At 41.8% G+C, this 19,177-nt stretch overlaps 1 protein-coding gene across 1 annotated transcript; it reads right to left on the bottom strand.

The window, feature by feature from the left end:
* Positions 1-7,928: 7,928 nt before the first annotated feature.
* On the bottom strand, positions 7,929-17,591 carry eef1e1 (eukaryotic translation elongation factor 1 epsilon 1). The gene is made up of 4 exons (XM_015955432.3): positions 17,259-17,591; positions 16,578-16,775; positions 11,570-11,665; positions 7,929-8,304 (listed from the first exon to the last, which is right to left on the bottom strand). The coding sequence occupies exons 1-4, from the start codon at positions 17,412-17,414 to the stop codon at positions 8,161-8,163; spliced, it is 594 nt and encodes a 197-aa protein (XP_015810918.2). The 5' UTR covers positions 17,415-17,591; the 3' UTR covers positions 7,929-8,160.
* Between the last annotated feature and the right edge of the window lie 1,586 nt (positions 17,592-19,177).

Below are 19,177 nucleotides of genomic sequence, written 5' to 3'. Positions count from 1 at the left end.
GGCTAATTTGTAGAACATTTGAATAAAGGAATGCGGTTTGAGACAGGGGCCTGTTTGAAAAGAATCGACTAAATTAGACAACTTTGCACGTGAAAAGTTTCAACTACGGCTACGGGTCGATCCCGTCCCTTTGCCTAGTCACCCCTAATTCACCTTTCACCGCCTCTGGCCCAAAACCATAAGCCCATGAAGTGGTGTGTGACCACACAGGCTGACAGACGGAAAAAAGAAAAAGCTGCAGCTGAGGTAGATTTGCAAAAGAGGTGAGGAGTGATGAAAGCGGCTAATTCAAGAAGAATCGAGCACGTGTGTGTGTGTGTGAGAGACGACCCAGAAAGTTTTTAGATGCAGTCTTGTGCAATCTCCTTGCCCCGGGTCACATGTAAGAGTAATGATAAATGACCCGCACTTGTATAGCGCCTTTCAGAGCGAGGACTCAAAAGCGCTTTGCACTTCAGTGTATCATTCATCCATTCACACACTCATTCACACACTCATTCACACACTGGTGGTGATGAGCTACGATGTAGCCACAGCTTCCCTGGGGCGCACTGACAGAGGCGAGGCTGCCGAGCACAGGCGCCACCGGTCCCTCCGACCACCACCAGTAGGCAAGGTGGGTTAAGAGTCTTGCCCAAGGACACAACAGCAGAATTCTTTGTCCGGAGCCGGGATCGAACCTGCAACCTTCCGATTACTGGACAACCCGCTCAACCTGTTGAGCTACTGCTACCCCCTATGAAGTTTAGCACCTTGGTGCCGAGTCAGCCACCCATCTCTCTGATTGAGGGGCTGAGTGGTTTCATCTCCTAAAACGAGGATTCGTCGGTACACTTATGCAATTCCACGTGAGGCTTTGTATCAATGGAAATATTCACAATATGGGAATAAAAACAAAATGCGGTGGTCTATTGGTATAATGGGACGTCCAGAACCAGGCTTTGCCAGGTGGGTGTGGGTTGGCAAGAATCTAGCAAAATGATAAATCACAGGCCATGAGAGACGATACGATATATTGAGATAATAGAAGTTAGATGATAATTGTTAAGATTGCATTTTTGTGGAAAACTCAGGATTGACACTTTCAAGACACATCCTGTGTTATCGTGAGAAGTTGCGTTGAAATGAAAGCAGGGAATACTACTGCCACCTAGCAGTCAGAGTTTGAATTGCATCACATTAAAGAAATAAAGATTTTGCATTTATATTGTCAATTAAAAAATGGATTACCGCTTTTAAGTATAGATTTAGTATCAGAACACAAAATATAGCATTTATGCATCCTTAATTGCCAGGCCACTAAGTTAAAATTTCATTTCACAGCTTTAGATGTAGATATTTATTCCAATTCAGAAATATTAGAAATATGGGGTACATGTTAAATGTTACAGGCTACGCTCTGGTCAGTTTGTGGTGATCTGACTGACACTAAAGAAAACGCTGATGTCTTCACTCTCCAGGCTTTCTCAAGTTCTTCTTTGAGGCCCTGGTACTTCTCTAGTTTGTCCACCAATGTCCAGTTGGTTCGCCATCACCATTTTGTCCGTCTGGATCTGGAAGTCCCAAAGGAGCTTGGTTCTTTCGTCCTCAACCGCCCAAGAGGGTGTTTCCCATTTTGACCTTGAGGTTTCCAGTCCATACTCTACACACATGTTTCTGTACACGATGCCAGCTACTGGTTGTGGCGTTCCATGTATGCTTTCCCTGCCAGCATCTTACATCCTGCATACACACACACACGTAACGTGACGGAGGTGCCATTCCACCCAAGGTTATTTACCCTCTCTCCACAGATGCCTCTGGCACAGTACTAAGCTGCGTGAGACTGCCTCAAGGTCAGGCATTCGCTTCTAAACTGCTTCCTTTCCAGCTCAAGAGAAGAATGAAGAAAAAGGACTCTTTCTTTTTAATAAATCAAAGAACTCTACTTTTAATAAAGCTAATCAAACAAGGTGTTAGTCAATAATATAATGATGACAGTCTGTGAAATAACAATGTTATGATTAATATGCTTTAATAAGTAATATGACTTAATCTAGCTGCACTAGACATCCTGATTACACGCATGGACGTAATTTTTTGGGGGGGGGCAGGGGGGACATATCCCCCCCACTTTTTCCAAAGTCAAGGTTTGACCCCTGCACATTTTACCATCCAAAAACAATATTACGCTATATTAAATTGACACTGGTTGAGCTCTAGGACCAAGCAGAAATCAACCATTTGTGTTGAAGCCTGTTTCCCATTAGAGCATACTGTAAAGACCCCACCACCACCCCCCCACCCCGCCCCCACCCCCCCGTCCCCTCCACTTCTAAAGTGAAAATTACGTCCATGATAATACGTAATGTAAACGCATGACACATTGCTTTTACTCATCCAATCAGAACCTTCCTTTCTGAAGCGTGGCATAGTCTCTGTGGTGTTTAAAAAACCTGCCAACTTTGATTCGACCTGAAATCAAAACATCCAGATTAATAAAACCGGTCCCCACGCCATCTTAGTTCAGTTCTCTGAGTTCACTGCAGTTCACTGCATGCTAAGCGAAGTATCGGACCGGCCATCCAGACTTCCTTTTAAGCAAAGAACCAACAAGCTGGATAAAATCTGTTGCATTTTACCAACCAAGCAACGGTTCCTTTCAGAATAAAAGCTGAACTCACTGACCCTCCGGGTCCATCTGACGCTGTCAACCAACTGTTGCTTTTTACCTGGAGACAATCCAAAGACTAGTCTGTTGTGCTGCTGACGCTGTTTCATCGGCTCCGGTACCGAAGGGGGGGGGGGTCCGAGGACCTGGCATTCTGGATCTGTACGAAGGTCTCATCCTGAAGGGTATGTGTAGAGTGACAAAATGGCGTCTCATGTGTTTATGAAACTCCGATCAAACTCTGATCACAGCTGGAAGCAAAACATCAAAACATCACTCAGACTTGCTTCTCCGGATACGAGAGTTCTGATTACAACATCACTCACACATACACCATTCATCTCACGTCTCATTACACCAGATCCATTCATCACTTAGAGTTTAGAGTTAGTCTTGTTTAAAATTGTTTAGAAATAAATCTTCTTAAACGTTTTAAAGGTGACTCTCTCTTCTCTTGTCTCTCAGTTAATACGAAGTGTTACATAATCCCTGCAATAAAAAGTTCCAATCTTCTGGTTAAAAGTACCCAAAGATCCATAAGATTGATTTCATATTTACTATGGAATCTTATGTCTCACGGGTCCTTAATTAGATGTAAATTAACTCTTTTACACACATATATACAGTATATATAAATATACATACATATATATATATATATATATATATATATATATACTGTATATATCCTGTGCTTAAATCACTTTAAATATTGACTCAAAGAAAATCTCCAAGTGATTAAAATGTGTTTATTTTTGGAGTTTGTTCTTGTAACTGCCATCTGCTGCTTTGCCCCCAGGGTGTGCATTCATTGGGAAAAACTTGTGAGCGAGAGACACGTTCACGTATGAAAACAAAATTGCATGCATGCATGCGTGTTTTAGTTTTATAGGATGTGCAAAGTAGAGGGAGGATGAAGAATGGCACAATTTTTCCTTCTGTGACCGTTTGCTTATCACAACTACGGCCTGCAAACACACAGTGTCCTCACTCCTCGTGTAGTAGACGTGCATTTCTCCTTCATGTCTACAAGAATAAGTTTTATAAGGAAACAACCCTGTGAAAAACGCTCGCCCCATCCCCTCTCCCTTCTTTTGCCCTTCATTGCCGCATTCTAGCTCACGCACTCACATAATTGCAATAGACAATCAGATGCCATCTTTATAGGCGCATGGTACAACTGTCACAACGTGTAAGGGCACGATAACGCGTGGTCGATAAGTCCTGTCAGAAGAGTTTACAACATGTTAACGCTCCCTCACCACCACGCGGTGTTGATTGTTCCTCTGAATCAGTCAGAAGGAGCTGCAAAGGCCTGTTGTGAGCAGATGTCAGGGCTGATGCCTTTCCCTCAGCCTTACGTTGTTAATAAGAATTAATGAAGGATGGTGGCGACTGAGCCATCGTTGCCGTGTAGGAGGCGGCGGCTAGCCATCTAAGACTGTTGGGCGACTTATCTTGACGAAGGTGTTGGGAGACGATGAAGAGGTAAAACCTCAGTAACATCAGGAGGAATCCTGCAGCTGTTGACTCAGAATAAAGCCAGTAATTTTACATTTTAATTTCTTACACATAATAAATACATTTGTAGCTTTATGGAATCTTACTGCTAGACTGTTGATCGACAAAGTAGCAATTTCCACATTTTCATTGAAAATAATAAATCTGCGTGGGATAAACTTCTCGGGTTAGTTGATAACAATGTTCCCTTGTTTCTTTTTGCCTGTCTGAAGTCCTTTAAAGTGTGCTCGTCTATATTTCACGGAGCCATTCTGTTCATTTACATTTGATAATGTCTCAACTCTACTGAAACAAGACATTTTTCCAGTTATGTTTTGGAAGCTGATCCGATGTGTAAACATGATGCCGGCAGTCATTTTAACCGTTTCATAAAACGACGCTCATGACTTCATCACCATCCATCAAGCTAAAGCCTCCTTACTTTCGCTGACAGTTGGCTGGTGCCCAGTTGGAGCGATGTTTGAGACTTGAGCGAGTCGACCTGGGACACCGCCTGCAGAGGTTCTCCCATTTGCAGTCACATTAGGTGTGAAGGTCATCCCTAATTGATGCCTGTCCTGGTTTCCTGCTGCGGCCTCGTGACTTTGACTCCACTTGTGTTTGATTAGAGATGAACCTGACTGTGTTGATGAGCCACAAAAGAGACTGAGTTTGTGTCAGTAACATCAGCAAAAAGCTGTGGTCTTTAGTATGCATGACTGAATGCCTTGTGAGCGATTCAGACGCAAAACGGGAGCGAAAGCGTTCCACGCCACTGGTCCAGCAAAGTCTCCAAACAACAGGAGATCGCAACACCACGCGTGATTTCAGAAGTCCACACAATAACAACCAAGGAGAAAGACAGCTGTATGTATCCAAAAGGGTCTGGTTTATTTTCTGTTTTATCGGTTAGGAGGGTTTCACAGGAAATTACGTACGCTCATCTGAACGTGACTTTTATTTTGAAAGTTTCCAGATGCTTTACGCTGCTTTCAAGTGTGACTTCCTGTCTGGTCTGATCTAAACTGCAGAGTTTGATGGTTTTTTTTTTTGGAAGCGTAGAGCGTAGCCCTTGGCTTCTGGGATGCATCCAAAATGTTACTTTGAAACACCCGGAACTGCGCTGCTCTGGGCGGCTGCATGTTGAAGTAGCTCTGTTGACTATATGCAAGTTTTGCCTTTTCTTGGACATTTTTTCTTCTAGTTTCTCAAGAAAAACTGTATTTTTTGGACATTTTACTTTTCTGTTTCTGGTGCTGTGAAGCTTGGGGGATTTTTTCTGCTATTTTTTAGCTTTTTTCACTTTTTGAGCATTTGTTATGATGCGTAACCATGGCAACAAGCTGGCTTACAATCGGGAGCAGCTGATTAACATTGGGAAGGCTGAAATAATACCTCAACTGAAGCCACAAATCCCAGATTAGCTAAAACGCAAGAAGCGGGGACGCAGAGCGGGAGCAAAATGGAGACAGAGAAAGAGGAAGTTCAAACCATCTCTTCCATCGATCACAATGGGCAATGTGAGATCACTGGCCAACAAGATGGAGGAACTCCAAGCCCTTTCAAGGACTCAGCCAGAGTGTCGGCAGTTTCGGAACCGCTGGAGGAGCTAATGCAAAGAAGGATTCTCCAGAAAATCAAGAAAATGATGGACAACCCTGAGCGTTCTCTTCACAAGACTGTCCGACAACAGAAGAGTGTCTTCAGTCAGAGGCTTCTTCAGTTTGGCTGCAACACTGACCGCTACTGGAGATCCTTCCTGCCAACAGCCATTGTAATATACAATAACTCTTAGATGACTTGATTATTATTATTATTATGAGCTACTACAGCAATCAATTTCCCTCTGGGATTAATAAAGTATTTTTGAATTGAATTGAAAGGAAGTGGTCCACTATAGCGGCAGCTTGTCGCCGCGTAGAGCCTTTGCTTTCACATCCGGTGGAAAAAGGGTTATTCATTATTATTCACATATTCGGGACATCTTGCTTTCTGATTGCCTAACATCAACACAACTCTTGCACTGCCTTTGTTCTTTAATGTTGATGTTTTATCTCCACAAAGTCTGAAGATGTCCAGCAGTGTTGTGGAGTCGCTAGTGCTAACAGTTAGCTTCTGTTAGCTGAAATGTGCTCTGCTCTCTCCTGGCTGCAAAAATCAACGGCCTCCCACGGTCACTAGCCAAGTGAGCTCATGGATGCTAATTTCAGTGCGCCGTAGATCTGACTGGGTTTTTCTCACCAAAGCGTTTCCCCATCTATCTCCTTTTGGCAGCAAACACAGGAAATAGGGGTAGAATACCATTTTCATGTTCTGCAGGCAGGTGAAAGGCAGACTGACCGATCACATTTCAAACATAACGTGTAAAAAAAAAAAGACCATTTCTCAGCGAACCTGCTCTTTAAACTCAGAATAAAAATTTGCATCAACACCATTTCTCTAATTGCTGCTTTAAGAGGCTAAACCTCGTTTCCACCTCGACTTTGGTACCTCCGCTGCTGTGCCCTGGGAGCAGAATTGCGGAACGCTGGTACAACCGCAAGGACAAGGCCTTCTTTAATGGTAGACCTCAGCGCTGATGGCCCCATCTAGTCACAAGACCAGCTCAAATGACTGTGAGCTCTTTTTATCCTTCGCATCTACTTTGCAGCACTTCCTACGAACACACAACTTTACCGAACAATAGCTCTGTCTTCTGGCTCATTTTTTTTAAGAATCAGCAGAGGAGTCAAAGGTCACGAGCTCTGTATCTCTTTGATTTATTGGCACAGGATGAATGTCATGCCTGGATCAGACAGCAGAACCACAGCTTTAAGCAACTGTTTTAATATGCCAAGATCGTAACCAGGAAGAGAAAAACATGGCAGAAATGCTAGTTTAAAAACTGGATTATGTTACTAAAGCCTGTAAAGAAGTGTTGAAGGCTGTGATCAACAGGTGTGAATCGCTCCTCCAATCGTACCTTAATTCTCCATTTCTCATTACTTCCATTCGTTAGCATGCTGGCTTGATTTGGCATGTTAAAGGTGCTAATAGCTAACATGCAGCCAGCAGCGGTCAGGCTTTCCGCGGCACAGATCATTGTTCACAGGCCACGAAAAGATCCTTCGGCCTCTGGGTGCTCTTTTTCTGCATGGCCTCCATCCCTTCATCCCTCCCTCACTTGCTCGCTGCCTCCCTTCGTCCTTCTCCCTTCAGTAGCCCCGTGGGAGCGCGAGGGTGAAATGACACACAGTGGCTGGCTGTCGCCCAGGGGCCCGGGTTCTGGCCTTGGCTGGCTGGATCTGTGTGGCAGCTGGTGAGCCCGCTGCCCTCTCCGTGGCCTGCAGCATCAACAGTGGTGGTAGTGGGACTGATTGGAGCCTCACTCTGATCTCTGACTCTGAGGCTGACGTTCGGCCGCTCGCCGCTGCCCACACAACTGGTGGCGAGGAAGTGGAACGGGGATGTAAACGCGCAAGGAAGCTAAAACAACCAGTAAAAATACCAGATTCACAAGAAAATATTCAAGCACAACAATAATCAGAGAACTGAACGCAGCCTGAGGTTTAATGGGATAAAATTGCAGAATCAGAGCAACATGGCCTTGGTGGCCTTCACGGGACTAAAACAGACTGCTGATACCAGCAGCACCAGCACTAGAGACATGTAGGGAGCTGTTCCCTGGAACATTGTGCACTGCTACCTGTCGCAGCACGTTCAAGGCTCAGATTAAATAATCTCTTACAAACAGAAACACCCTTCTACTGAGCTGCACCACTCACAACGATTTCCCTTTGAAAACATCCAACAAATATAAAACAACATAAACACACAGAGTGTTGCACCAGACGGTATCGAGATACCAGACACCCTTTAGCGTTAGCACACCTGAATCATGAGTTACAGAATAAAAGACTCATATGGAAATAATCTACACTTGTGATGAAGATGCGATGAGGGTTGAAGCCCAGGTCCGGTCTGAAGGGCAGAAGAGTCGTACCGCGTCTGGTTGAGTATTTTGGAGGGTGTCAGTGGTGTCTGCTGGTGTAAATTCTGTTCCTGAGCACAGCTACCGGAGGGAGGTGGTGTCGGACACCAGGGTGGTGCTGGATGTGGTCGAACCAGCGAGAGACGTTGGTAAACTGCTCCTTCTCCTGGACGGTCAGGTCCACCTGGGGACGAAGGACATAAACAGATGCACCTGAATGTTGAAGGAAAAACGCTGAGGGGATAATACTCTGTTTTCATTTCTATTGAAATAAATACATTTTATTTATTAAGCTAGTTATTTTTAAACCAGTGCTCTGCATTATATAAAAACTACATCATACAAAACGACTATTAAAAAGTGGACTTAATCAAGCAAAACGGCTGCACTTGTTTAAAAAAAAATCGGCCTTATTTAGGAATGTTTTCTGTTTTTCTGACTAAATAAAGATGCACAATAAAGGAGTCCGTTAACAGGAATCTGTCCAGGTCTAATAACACTCATTACTGCTTTTCAGCCTCTCGGCTTCGGCTGGTTTAGTTTGTGTGAAGTTGATTTTCATGAATTGAACATCCGTGCAGACCGAGGTCAGGGGTTGGGCTAGCTGACCCGCTGTCCCCGAGGTTAAAACACACACTGACAGCAAATCAAAGTGACGCTCCTCTGCCTGGTGGCCAGGGCCGAGCTTCCTTCCCCGCCACAACCGCTGACATCTCCCAACATGTGATCCTCTCTCCCTCCGTCCCATTCCACTTCCCGTTTCTGAACTCCTCTTTCTTTAATCCCGCAAGGCGGAACAAACTTACTGGTCGGAGGCTCAAGCCGTCACTTTGTGCCACATCACTTTATCTGTCTGAAGAGGACTGAGAACATGCGTATAATGCGTGTGCTCATTGCCAGTTTGTTCTCGTGTCCTTTGGCCATGTGACTGGTCTAATCGTGTGTCATATTCTATGACAAATTGATGATTCGAGTTGCGGTTTGACTAAATGGGAGCTGATGGGAAATGAAAAAGGATTTTAAAAAGTATGCTGGATAGAAGGATGGACAGTAGTGATGGGACATTAAAGAAACATTCACCTCGAAGCACACGTGACAGACACGATACGTTTATCCGACTTAAGCCTGGTTTATGCTTCTCCGTCTGCGTCAGTGCGGAGACACGCAACGTCCTTGCGTAGGGCTCCGGCAGGCCCGCAAGTACGTACGGAGTCGAGCCCACATTTTTAAACATCCGTCGAACGAGACGGATTACGCAAGCTTGTGATTGGTCAGGACGCCGCTGCTGTTTACAGCGCCGCCATTGCAAAGAGAGCCGAGGATAACTAGCGGCAGACACGGAGAAGCTTGAAGAACACCTCGCGAAAAAACTCTAAAAATATGAACGTTTCATCCTCCCGTGTCTGGAGGAGTGAAAAGATGCGCAGCAAGCGTTTTATTTGTGGACGGAAATGACAGGAAACGTGGGTTTAGAGGTGGGGAGCGCATGAAGCGGTGGGAGAATGAGAGACAAATATGTCCGTGTTAAAAGTCTCTTATATACACAAAAAACACAATATAAACACACGATCTTGGACCGATACATGACAGGATACCACAGAACAGCGCTACGCCCTCTGTTGTCCTGCCGGGCAATTGCTTTGCAACACTCCCCAGGAGACGGAGAAGTACGAGAGTAAAACGCTTCCGTCAATCCGTGCGTGTCTGTCCCTTGCGGAGCTGACGGAGAAGCATAAACCAGACTTTAGTCCCGAGTGTGAAATCCAGCTAGCCTACAAATCTAGACAAAACATCGCGGTAGTAAAAGATTCTGCTCTGTAGGCTAATCTAGTCCAGGGGTAGGCAAGCCTGGTCCTGGAGAGCTGCAGTCCTGCTTGTTTTCCAACCATCTTTGTAGTTCCTGTTAACCTGGATCAGGTGTGTTCAGCCAATTAGAAGCTGCAGGTTGATGCATGGCTGGAAAACATGCAGGCTCTCAAGGACCAGGGTTTCCTACCCCTGATCTAGTAGCACACCCATGTAGCCTCAGCAGGTATACGGCTGGCTTGGCTAAGTTTAGCCTGGGTCAGTCATACCCTTCGTTAATCGAAGGGGGATGTTAGGCGGGCTTAGCCCCGGCAGAGCTGCGGCAGAGCAAAACAATGATGATGGTGGCTGCCCAGGAATGGCGCTCGCTCGAAACGGCTTTGGCATCAACTTCGGTCAACTCAGACTTTGTGACGTAAGCCAATAGAGGTACTTAAGTCCTTCATAAAAAAAAAAAAAGAATGCATTTGCTTCCTCTTCATTTACTTCTATGACGGTGTATGGTGGACTGTCCCATGGGCTTACTGCCGTCGCTACGATGCTACGGATGTTGCTTATTAGTCGTAGCGCTGTCCAATTGCGTGTGGAGAAGGTTAGTCAGACAATAGCAGATTCTAGGGCTGCTCAACTAATGAATTTTAATCACGATTACGATCTGAGTTTTGAACGATTATAAAAACAAAACAAGCCGATTATTTGCTCCTCCCACTTGCGCTGCCCTGAGTTGCAAATGAAGCGCTCCTCCCACAGTGTTGCCAACTTAGCAACTTAGACGCTATTTCTAACAGCTTTTCAGATCCCCTTCTTGACTTTTTTAATCCTAGAAGTACCTAGCGAACATCTCAGAAACATCTCTGGTAACCCTTAGCTACTTTCTGGATAACCGTCGTCGACATTTCCTGCAGGTCAGCTAAACACTCCGCCTGCGCTCCGGACCGTTCTTCAGGACATTAGGAAAAGGAATGATGTAGTGATGAGTCAGTCGCTAAAGAAACGGCTCTCAGAGCCGGCTCCCTGTTGGATTAACCAGAGTGAGTGACACACACACCGCACCTGCGGGCTCCTGAGCCGCTAAAAACAGCTAAATGTGCGCGTGCAGCGTGCTAAACACACGTGCAGCTTGCCTCTGATTGCTGTGAGACCGGGGTGGGGGGGTGCAACTGTGGTTGAGACAATTATTACATTAACTGATGGACTTGTAAATAAATAGTTTATAAATAAGGTAGAAATAAGTTCCTCACGCTGATAAATAATAACTAATCTCTCTGAGGACACGGTGCTAGTGCACTCTCCTACAGCACCTTGACACGACTCAATAAATGTTATGCAACATTTTGTGAACATCAGTTTATTTGCATTTATTTGTTATAAATGCCACTGTATAATTCTTGCTGTCAGTATTTGCAAGATATTGGTATTTGGGTCTGTACTGGTTAGACTTAGAGTTAGAGTTCTGTCTATGGGTCGTGGCCAGACCATATACTTATACATACAGGACGGCCTGCTAGGCTCATAGTTGGTGTAAAAGTCTTCTGCTAAAGTTTGTAAAAGAGCTCAAAAACCACACTGGATTCACAAATTGATCCACAGAAATGGGGCATAAAAAGATGGGAAAAGGTGCAGTAAGAATGAAAGGAACTCACTATGAGTGGATGTAATCCGTAGTACATCAGAACATCAGCTACGGTGAAACGGTTCCCCGCTAGGAAGACTCGGTCGTGCAGGTAGAGGTTCAGGTCCTGAAAAGTGTAAATTACCAATAGAAGTTTATGAAAATGAGACCCAAGCACGTTCATCTGTGCATCATCATGGTAAAGGTTTATGTGTAAACACGCTTATCTTCACGAATGAAGCTCCTCTTAAGGCAGGGGTGCCCAATCCTGGTCCTCGAGGGCCGGTATCCAGCGTGTTTTAGTTTTAATTCTGCTTCAACCCACCTGATTTCAATCAGCAGGCGATCAATAGGCTTCTGCAGAGCCTGATGAGATGCTGCACAGGTGATTCAACCATTTAATCAAGTGTGTTGGAGCAGAAAAGCCACAAAACCTGCTGGATACTGGCCCTCCAGGACCAGGATTGGGCACCCCTGTCTTAAGGGTACAGGCGTCATTATTTGACAAGTTTACTTCCAAAACAGCTCTAAAAATGTTCTTTCATGCTAGTCTGTCATAAATAACCACCTCATGTCTGTGGGGTGGATGGGATTAATATGTAACCAGGGAGGGGGGGTTGTCTCTCTTCATGACTGGAGACTTAGCACAGAAGCCGAACAAAACGAGCGATTTGTTTACTTCACAACTCCTGCTCACAAATCTAATGAAGCCATCTGAAACCCAGGCAGCCGTTGGTTTGCTTCTCAGCCAGTCTGTGTCTGTAAAGTCGTGCATGGAAGTGCTGGTCCCAAGGGAAGGGGACCATCTTTAGCACTTGTACATCGCACGAAGGGGAAAGCTCTCCACACACACTCACAGAAGCATCTGCAGGGCAAATGGAGCTATGGTGCAGCAGGAGTGGGTGATGCCAAACAAGGCATGAAGACTGCAGACTTCCTTCCCTTCAACAATCAGATTCTTGCCTTTCTTAGCCTACAGCCATAGAGCTAAAGCCCAGTCGTGCAACAGAGAGGCAGCTCTCCTGCCCCCTACCCCCTCATCATCACCACCTAGCACATGGAGCTCAAACTTGGGCTCTCGTCTACCTAAACTGATTATTCACCTAGCTAAAACCTTCAGATAAAACCGCCTCCATTAACAAGAATTCACACTTTTTGCACAAGAGGTGTTCTGGTCCAAACCCTCTCAGAGATTATGACATGCAAAAAGTTTTTTTTTACAGTCATGCAGGAAAAAAGACTGAAAAGCACAAGTACTCAATAACATATTGACTGTGGGTTAAGAAACATTAAGTTTTAGGGCTTGAGATGATCTCCAGGAATAAAAACAAACAAAAAAATAAATAAACACTAGCAGAATATTTTTCCTACAGTTGATGAAAAAGCTAAAATATCAGCAAAAAATGTGTCAAAGCAGCAAAATACGAGGTGAAGGCGAGGATAAAAAGGTCATTACTATAAGGAATGCAACTGTATTTTGTCCATCTGTTCTTTCTGCAATGATAGATAGATAGATAGATAGATAGATAGATAGATAGATAGATAGATAGATAGATAGATAGATAGATAGATAGATAGATAGATAGATAGATAGATAGATAGATGATAGATAGATAGATAGATAGATAGATAGATAGATAGATAGATAGATAGATGATAGATAGATAGATAGATAGATGATAGATAGATAGATAGATAGATAGATAGATGATAGATAGATGATAGATAGATGATAGATAGATGATAGATAGATAGATAGATAGATAGATAGATAGATAGATGATAGATAGATAGATAGATGATAGATAGATAGATAGATGATAGATAGATGACATAGATAGATAGATAGATAGATAGATGATAGATAGATGATAGATAGATGATAGATAGATAGATAGATAGATAGATAGATAGATAGATAGATAGATAGATAGATAGATAGATGATAGATAGATAGATAGATGATAGATAGATGACATAGATAGATAGATAGATAGATAGATAGATAGATAGATAGATAGATGATAGATAGATGACATAGATAGATAGATAGATAGATAGATAGATAGATAGATAGATGATAGATAGATGACATAGATAGATAGATAGATAGATAGATAGATGATAGATAGATGACATAGATAGATAGATGATAGATAGATAGATGATAGATAGATGACATAGATAGATAGATAGATAGATAGATAGATAGATGATAGATAGATAGATAGATAGATGACATAGATAGATAGATAGATAGATAGATAGATAGATAGATGATAGATAGATGACATAGATAGATAGATGATAGATAGATGACATAGATAGATAGATAGATAGATAGATAGATAGATAGATAGATAGATAGATAGATAGATAGATAGATAGATAGATAGATAGATGATAGATAGATGACATAGATAGATAGATAGATGATAGATAGATGACATAGATAGATAGATAGATAGATAGATAGATAGATAGATAGATAGATGATAGATAGATAGATAGATAGATAGATAGATAGATAGATAGATAGATGACATAGATAGATAGATGATAGATAGATAGATAGATAGATAGATAGATAGATGATAGATAGATGATAGATAGATAGATAGATGATAGATAGATGATAGATAGATAGATAGATAGATAGATGACATAGATAGATAGATGATAGATAGATAGATAGATAGATAGATAGATAGATAGATAGATAGATAGATAGATAGATAGATAGATAGATAGATAGATAGATAGATAGATAGATAGATGACATAGATAGATAGATGATAGATAGATAGATGATAGATAGATGACATAGATAGATAGATAGATAGATAGATAGATAGATAGATAGATAGATAGATAGATAGATAGATGATAGATAGATGATAGATAGATGACATAGATAGATAGATAGATAGATAGATAGATAGATAGATAGATAGATAGATAGATAGATAGATAGATAGATAGATAGATAGATGATAGATAGATGACATAGATAGATAGATGATAGATAGATAGATGATAGATAGATGACATAGATAGATAGATAGATAGATAGATAGATAGATAGATAGATAGATAGATAGATAGATAGATAGATAGATAGATAGATAGATGATAGATAGATGACATAGATAGATAGATGATAGATAGATAGATAATGATAGATAGATGACAAGGATAGATAGATAGATAAATAATGATAGATAGATAGATAGATAGATGGATAGATGATAGATAGATGACATAGATAGATAGATAGATACATAGATAGATAGATAGATAGATAGATAGATAGATAGATAGATAGATATAGATGATAGATAGATAGATGATAGATAGATAGATAGATAGATAGATAGATAGATAGATAATGATAGATAGATGACAAGGATAGATAGATAGATACATAGATAGATAGATATAGATGATAGATAGATAGATAGATGATAGATAGATAGATAGATAGATAGATAGATAGATAATAGATAGATAGATGATAGATAGATAGATGATAGATAGATAGATAAATAGATAGATAATGATAGATAGATGACATAGATAGATAGATAGATAGATAGATAGATAGATGATAGATAGATAGATGATAGATAGATAGATAGATAGACAGATAGATATAGATAGATAGATAATAGATAGATAGAAAGATAGATAGATAATAGATAGATAGAAAGATAGATAGATGATAATAGATAGATAATAGATGATAATAGATAGATGATAATAGATGATAATAGATAGATAATAGATAGATAATAGATAGATAACAGATAGATGATAATAGATGATAATAGATGATAATAGATAGATGATAATAGATAGATAGATAGATAGATAGATAGATGATAATAGATGATAATAGATAGATAATAGATAGATAATAGATAGATAACAGATAGATGATAATAGATGATAATAGATGATAATAGATAGATGATAATAGATAGATAGATAGATAGATAGATGATAATAGATAGATAATAGATGATAATAGATAGATGATAATAGATAGATAGATAGATGATAATAGAAAGATAACAGATAGATGATAATAGATAGATAACAGATAGATGATAATAGATAGATAGATAGATAGATGATAATAGATAACAGATAGATGATAACAGATAGATGATAATAGATAGATAATAGATAGATGATAATAGATAGATAACAGATAGATGATAATAGATAGATGATAATAGATGGATAATAATAGATGATAATAGATTGATGATAATAGATAGATAACAGATAGATGATAATAGATAGATAGATAGATAATAGATAGATGACAGACAGACAGACAGACAGACAGATAGATAGATAGATAGATAGATAGATAGATAGATTTATTTTTAAATCAGGGTTATTCTTATTTATTATTGTTTATTTTTCAAATAAGTTTCAGCTTTATAAATCTCGTTGACATCCTAAGGGGTGAAAGTTTAAGAGCTCCTGTTGTCCACACTTTCTTCTTCTGAATAATTTAATGGGAGACGACTAGAGAGCTCGAGAGAGTCGAGTTAAGGACGCAGCTAAAGCGGCGAGACGGGACAGGGGGCCATCGGGCACCAGAGCCGAGGCGCTCAGGGCGACTTCCTTCTGTAAGTGGCACCATTAAAACATTTAAAAGGCCTGTCCAGATAACATGCTGCAAAGCAGCATGACTCCTCAGCCATGCCACAAAAGCATGTCACGCTGTGAGGCGTGCACACACACATGTAAACAAACGCTTCACGCTGACAGGACAGTGCCAAGAGGCGCCGAGCGTCCGGCAGACGAGAGGCTGACGATCCATTTCATGCTGAGTGGCGGCAGGCGCATTAAAGCCGTTGTCTCTGTCGCGTGGGGCCATGTCACTGAAGGGCCTTACATCAGTCTGTGTTTCTGTCGCAAGTGCCTTACCACGGGAAACACACACACACACACACACACACACACACACACACACACACACACACACACACAGCTTCTTTTAGATTTACTTGAACATCAGATACCTTCAGGATTATCTTGATGTCTTCCTTTGAGCAGTTGTCGACTTTGGTCACCCTGTACTCCAGCCACTGCTGCACCACTGCCCTGCTTTCCGCCGAGTCACCCAGCAGCTCAGGGCGCTTGGCCTCTTTCACCAGGTGACAAGCGATGGTCACCAGCCCCAGCAGCGGAGGAGCAGCATTATTCTGCAGCACAGGGGTCTACAGGAGGAGGGGTGACAAATGGAGCTCAGTGAGAGATCAGAACTTTAATTTTACAGTCAATGTGTTGATAAAGAGGTGTTGTTTATAGGCAAAATAAGGCAGAAATCCGATATTACTTAATCATCCCATGTTTTCCTGTTGATGTTTAGTAAAGCATCTGAACATGCACACCCACTCCTCAGCCGGCTGACTCCACCCCTCTGCATACAGAGTGTATCTCTTTAATTATTGCTTGTAGAATTAAGATATCATCTATTAAGGGTGTATATCAGAGTTATATTAAAACGTTAGACCAGCTCAGTTTTAAAGGCACCGATAAAAACAAACAAGAGACACAACAGTAAAGCAGACCACTCGATCCGCATGCTTAGCTTGTTAGCATTTCTAGACCGCAGCGGACCACTACCGACAGGCTTCCTTTCAAATAAAAAAGCGCACACTCATTAAAAAGCACAGATAAACAATAACGAGCCGCTTTACCTTTTTATCCCCCTGTGTGCTGTACTTATTTGGTTTTCTAAGGCCCAAATATTTCTCTAGCGATGCTAACTCTCGCAACGCCATGTTTGTGACTGACGGAGAAGAACGCCAATCACTGACTAATGTGATTGGCTGAAATGTGGACGCCCCGCCCATAATAGGTTGACTGACATATAATGTAGCCAATAAAACAAATATATAGCTGTAGCGTCTCACTAGAACATGTGGTAAAATAAAATACCATTTACATTTTTGTAAGTGACAAAAACATTTCTTAATGTCAATATATATTTAAACATTTGTCTATAAAAGAAGAAAGAATGTAAATCTGAGCCTGAAATATAACAACGACAACAACAACAACAATAATATTATTATTATCCATCCATCAATCCATCCATCCATCCATCCATCCATCCATCCATCCATTCATCGTCTGAACCCGCTTTGTCCACACAGGGTCGCGGGGGGGGGGGGGGCTGGTGCCTATCTCCAGCGGTCAATGGGCAATCAGGCGGGGTACACCCTGGACAGAGAGCCAGTCCATCACAGGGCAACACAGAGACACACAGGACAAGCAATCACGCACACACACACACACACACACACACACACACACACACACACACACACACACACACACACACACATGCACGCACGCACGCACACGCACACTGTCTCTCTCTCTCTCTCTCTCACACACACACACACACACACACACACACACACACACACACACACACACACACACACACACACACACACACACACACACACACACACACACACACACACACCGAAGCATCCCGGAGAGAACCCACGCATGCACAGGGAGAACATGCTAACTCCATGCAGAAGGAGCCCAGGCTGGGAAGCGAACCCAGAACCTTCTTGCTGCAAGGCAACAGCTCTATCCACTGCATAGCCCCTATTATGATGATGATGATGATTATTATTATTATTAATATTATTATTATTATTATTTGTTTTAAGAAGAAAGGCCAACGATTCCCTCTACCCAATCAAAATTGAAAATAATTTAATGTGCAAAGAAACCGGTAAAAAATAGTAATTAACTAACAACTTCCCGTTTCCATAAATTCTTAATTTATATTTTATAAATAAAGATAAAAACTCATATCCTAAAAATCCTCTAATTTAAGAAAGTATGATACTGTAATCTAAGTCAATATTAACTTAATGGCAGCAGCTGCCCTTTTAACTTGACATTTATTGCCTAAGTTGCCCATCCATTATCTGTTGGATCCATAATGCTCCTTTTCATTCCATCCAGCTAATATAAAAGAGCAGATGATATTTTTAAACCCAATTTGTTGAAAAAAATCTGTCTGGGAAAACAAATTAATTATAAAAATGAGCACACGGACTATCATAAATGATTAGATTCCACAAAACAACATGGGACTAATTTTCTGTGTTTTTTTTCTCATCCACCTTACTTTTTTTCCCCGTTGCTGTTTATCAGCTCTAGCAACGTCATACACTTCTACCCCGGCGAGGCCGCCTTAAATGCGTGCCTGCAGCATTAAAATGCATCTCCTTTAACTGAATGCCTCCAAGCTGCCACATCCTGTCTGTGCTCAGGCGCGCTGAGGACAACGATCCCTAGTGCCGGGGACGAGCTGTAGCCTGTGGGAGTTTTCTTGTGCTCATCGTGATATCGAATCTGGGGTGAAATTAGTGAGAAAATACAGTGGGGGTCACCGATAGTGCCGTGGGGCCTTCCTGTGCAGGCATAGCCATAAACACAGCCCCAGTCCTGGTAGCTACATCCCTTCTGCGGCGTTGGTAGCTTACAATATGCTGTTACAATTATTTGTCTAGCCGGGATGCAAAGCCTGCAGTCCCGCCTGTCTCCTCTCTTACCTTTTATGACCTGTGAAAGCTCTTTGACTGAA

This window comes from Nothobranchius furzeri, chromosome 7 (assembly GCF_043380555.1).
Source record: "Nothobranchius furzeri strain GRZ-AD chromosome 7, NfurGRZ-RIMD1, whole genome shotgun sequence".
Taxonomy (NCBI): domain Eukaryota; kingdom Metazoa; phylum Chordata; class Actinopteri; order Cyprinodontiformes; family Nothobranchiidae; genus Nothobranchius; species Nothobranchius furzeri.
Note: the sequence above shows the minus strand (reverse complement) of the source record. Positions and strands in the feature narration are given on the sequence as shown.

Coding starts and splice junctions, on each gene's coding strand:
- eef1e1 (XM_015955432.3), bottom strand. CDS start 17,414: ATGGGCGGGGCGTCCACATTTCAGCCAATCACATTAGTCAGTGATTGG. Junction 11,666..16,577: donor ACATCAAGATAATCCTGAAG/GTATCTGATGTT, acceptor TACACTTTTCAG/GACCTGAACCTCTACCTGCA. Junction 8,305..11,569: donor ACGGATTACATCCACTCATA/GTGAGTTCCTTT, acceptor CTTCGTCCCCAG/GTGGACCTGACCGTCCAGGA.